The 4,094-nt window shown below is 51.8% G+C and overlaps 1 protein-coding gene across 2 annotated transcripts in view; it reads right to left on the bottom strand.

The window, feature by feature from the left end:
• Positions 1-988: 988 nt before the first annotated feature.
• MAST2 (microtubule associated serine/threonine kinase 2) overlaps positions 989-4,094 on the bottom strand; it is a 289,345-nt gene continuing 286,239 nt past the window's right edge. Inside the window, exons 26-29 of one of the 2 annotated variants that reach the window (XM_006839709.1) lie at positions 3,705-3,827; positions 3,140-3,276; positions 2,849-3,042; positions 989-2,561 (exon numbers count right to left, since the gene is read on the bottom strand). In XM_006839709.1, the coding sequence (XP_006839772.1) occupies positions 1,048-2,561; positions 2,849-3,042; positions 3,140-3,276; positions 3,705-3,827 (1,968 nt within the window). In that variant the 3' untranslated portion in view covers positions 989-1,047. The remainder of the gene's footprint in view (positions 2,562-2,848; positions 3,043-3,139; positions 3,277-3,704; positions 3,828-4,094) is intronic. The other variant, XM_006839710.1, reaches the window with a different exon arrangement.

The raw sequence follows: 4,094 nt of genomic DNA, 5'->3' as shown, positions 1-4,094 counted from the left end.
TCTGCAGTGCCTTACACAGCTGGTCCCACTAATCTCCTCCTCTATTCCTGACCATCACACCACACCACTCACCCACCCACAAGGAGCTGCAAACCTCAGCAATGTTCATCTGTAATGCTGAGGCCAACCAATGATTACTCAGAAAAATGATTCATTATTAAATTCAGAATATAATTTTTTATTCTTCTCTCACTTGGTCTAAGCATTTCAACAAGCTAATTTTCTCCCTCCATCTGAAAACTTTAAGATTTTATGATTCTCTTTTGCTTTTAAGTCTTTTGCGTGTGTGCGCACACGTGTGCCTTGTTAGTGTTCACTGATGAATCACTTTATCTTAAATCTCTTATCTTCAGTCTTGATTTCTCTACTGAGTTCCAAAACTACACATCCAATTACCTTTTGGATGGCCCGCAAATATTTCAAACTAAAAGAGCTAACTTTAACTCGCCTCCCTTTTCCTTTATGGCTAAGCGGCACACCAAATTAGAAAGAAGCAGAGTTACAGGTCCCAGAGTCGAGGGACCCAGGTTGTAAGCCTAGTTCTGCCTAAAATTGTATGTTCTGGGGTGTGTGTGTTACTTTAACCTGTGAAGATCTGAATTCTCTTGTCTACAAAGTGGGAATATTAGTTGCTACATGGCTTTCTCTAGATCTTTATCACTTACAGAAAAAGTATAAATATCAGGAAGACCTCTAAGCCCTCTCCCACTTTGAATTCTTTGGTTTTCTGAACATATCAGGTATAATGTATATATACTGTACTCTCTGACAGAACATTTTTTCTTAAAACAACTATCCCAGTAAACTACTACCTATCACCTGTCCTCCAAGTTTGAACTCAGATGTTAAGTCTCTGGGAAGGCAAGCTTGGTTATCTGGCCCTCTTCTGAGGGTGGAAACTGTCTTCTTATCACTATAGTCCCAGCAGCATTACAGGATGTGGACTACATGTGTTAAATGGAGAAAGGAAGAAAGCAAAAGACATCAAGATTGTTTCCAGTAACTTGTATTACAACAGATCTCAGTGCAAGATATGGCAGACCACTGCTATGCTTGCTTTAAAAGCTCATCAGGAACCACCACCAAGTCCTGATGCTTTCGAGGATGCCCTGGGTCTCGGCCCCTCCGGAGTACGCTAGGCCCAGGTTCCTGGGTGTGTGAGCAGCCTCCACATGAAGCATCCTTCCTACTGTCACCTGAGGCATCAGGCACTTTGGTGATGCCAAGGGCTGCCTCTGGCTCCTCTTTCTCTATGTGTGGACATCCAGGCTCCCATAGCCAATTATGGATGGGAACCTTACAAGGTGAGTGGGCCAGTCCAGGGGCACTAGGTAGCTGTGACTTCCCCACCCGCTTGAGAGAGAGATCCTCAGGATGGATTAGAACTGGGGTTTCCGAATCCTGGGGGCTGGCTGGTGCAACTTCTATCATTGCCCTTCTACTTGAGGATGCCCTGCCTGGACCCTCAGTAAGGAATCTCCAAGACCATGGGCTTGGCTCTCCAGGAGTGAAGGAAGTGTCAGAGCAACTGCTGGGAGTGTATCCTGAAGAGCTGGGACAAAGTGCTGCTAGTGCCTGGGTGTGGACGTGCTGAGCCTCCCAGCATTCTTCAGTGGTGATGGAGTCTGAGGGGCCAGCTCTTTCCAGACTGGAGGCTGTTAAGCAGGTGCTGGTAGCCTTCTCAGAAGCTTTCAGGCTTCCTAGCCACCTCTGGGGGGCACTGGGGCCTTCTATTCTGGGAGGCCCTAGTGAGATGCCTGTCAACAGGCCCGGGGTCACTGATCCCTGGCTCTTGGGGTCACTGGGCAGAAAGGCATACTCTTCCCCACCCCCTGTCTCTCTGAGGGGTAAATTCTGGCCCACTTCTGGGTTAGGTGCCAAGCTTGGCTCCTGTATACCTTTATTGTTTTCAGGCCCCTCATCTGTGTCATCCTCTGAGGAGTCCACCTCTCGGATGGCTTCTTGTTTCTGCAGTGACTCTCTTCGTTCGGCCCGGTCCTGCCGGAGAGTGCCCAGGGCCCGGGAGGGAGCAGGCTGCAGCAGCCCCTTCCCAGATAGCACACTCCGGGTTCCAACTACCTCCAGAGCGCTGACTTCCCTGGGTGTCAGCTCCTTCTTTAGCTCAGGGTGGGGCAGGTCAAGGCTATGCTTGCGAGAAGTGACTAACTTCTTCTCAGAAGCAGCAAGTGCAGCTGCCAGTTTCTCAGCTGACTGTACTCTCTTAAGCAGTGGTGAGCGGGGTGGCTCCGCACTCTTGGGTCGTGACAGTTGCCTGCTTAGGGGAGGTGATGAGTGAAGCTTGGTGGGGAAGGCCTGGGTCCCATGGCCAGACAGGGGTGATGGAGAACGCTGGGGTGAAGCTGCTGGTGGTGGTGGAGAGGGGGTGTGAGCCAGTGGAGACAGCGGGATGCTGCCTGCTGACTTGCGCCGTGGAGATCGGTACTGCCGTTGGAGCTTGGGTGCCAGACCGTGCAGGGAGCTGGGCCGTGTATGTCCAGAGCCAGCTGGGGAACTGGGCACGCTGGAGCTGGGGGAGCTGCTCTGTGAGGAATTCCCTCCCACTTTGCACAGACAAACAAACAGACAAGGATAGAGTAGTGTTAGCTTTTAGAAGTGACGGGGGACAAGACAAGGCCTACCCCTGGAATGCCCCAGGATTGTCAAGGTCACCCAACCAGTGGATCCAAGCCCAGGTGACAGAAATGAAAGTCATCCCTGGCTCCCTGTCACTTCCTTCCCCAAACTCTGCTAGATCCTTCAGGGGGTGGGATCTGTGAGCAGCACAGAGGGGCAGGCACCTTCCTACCTCCCAGGGATTCTTTCTGGGACCTGCAGAAACCCTTTGTACCTGAATGCAAAGCATCAGGGGTCACCCGGTAGCCCTGAGTGGGCGATCGGGGGGAAAGGCTGTGGTTATGTGTAGGAGAGCCCGGCCCACTCTCCCCTGAAGACAAAGAGCGGTTGAGTGAAGAAAGGCTGCGGCTGGTATGGAGCAAGGAGGCCTGCTTGGTGATCTTCCGGAACAAAGAGCTCCTTTTCCTGCTGCAGAGATAAGGGCCACAGGTGGTCTGAGTTGATGCACAGCACACACTGGCTCTAAGGTGGTCTAGTACAGACCTCTGGACTAAGCTTGGCTCACCTCTCTTGCCCGTCCTTGCCCCGGCTCCGCTTGCTCCTTCGGGCCATCTTGGCCTTGTAGCTACCCTTCCTGGCTGGTCCCACTTTAATGGATGTGTTTTCCAGAGGAGTTGTTGAAATAGACACCTTGTTTCCACTCTGGAAAGCAAAGAAGTGTGAGACCTAAGCTGAGGCAGTGGCCACATCCTTGCTCGTGCCCTTAACCCGGGCATGGCAACCCCACAACCCCAGCTTTAACCCTGCACCACTAGATCTGAACTACAGACTTATCTTCCCATCTTCCCTCTTGGAAGAAGATGAAATGGCTCTGGAATCCCAGAGTGTGTGGGGTTCAGAAAGTCGAGAAGAGACTCACTAGTCCTGTTCTCCATCCAGCTCTACCCACAGTTCAGAAGGGCCTCTGAGCCTTGGTCAGTGAGGATGCTATTTCTTGGAGACAGTCCTTGCCATGGCTACACCAAAGTTCTGTGTATCTGTCCTCAATGTGCCCAACTCTCCTCCCCACAGCCAGGTTCACAGGCTGTATTGTTCAGGGACTGCAGTACATGGCTGTACCCAACACTAACCTTCAGGATCAGCTCCACCACTTCAGTGTGCACCAGCCCTTGCACAGGCTCCCCATTGACGTGAGTGATGAGGTCACCCTGAAGGAGGCCCGCCTCACTGGCTGGACCTCCGTCCTCTACATGCTGCCCCAGGGAGAAAACTGTCATTAGCTTGGAACCTGAACTCACAAAGCTGTGACCCCATCCCCCTCTTACTCTCACGCTTTATTGGTAGTGTGGGCAGGGAAAGAAGCAGAGGTAATTAGGCCCCACTAAAGGAAAGGTCTGGTAGCGTAGTGGTTACGAATCGGGCTGCGAACGTTAAGGTCAGCGGTTCGAAACTACCAGCTGCTCCGCGGGAGAAAGATGAGGCTTTCTACTCCCGTAAAGATTTACACCCTCGGAAACCCT

Source organism: Chrysochloris asiatica, unplaced genomic scaffold (assembly GCF_000296735.1).
Source record: "Chrysochloris asiatica unplaced genomic scaffold, ChrAsi1.0 scaffold00026, whole genome shotgun sequence".
In the NCBI taxonomy this organism is placed as follows: Eukaryota; Metazoa; Chordata; class Mammalia; order Afrosoricida; family Chrysochloridae; genus Chrysochloris; species Chrysochloris asiatica.
This window is presented reverse-complemented; position numbering and strand designations above follow the sequence as displayed.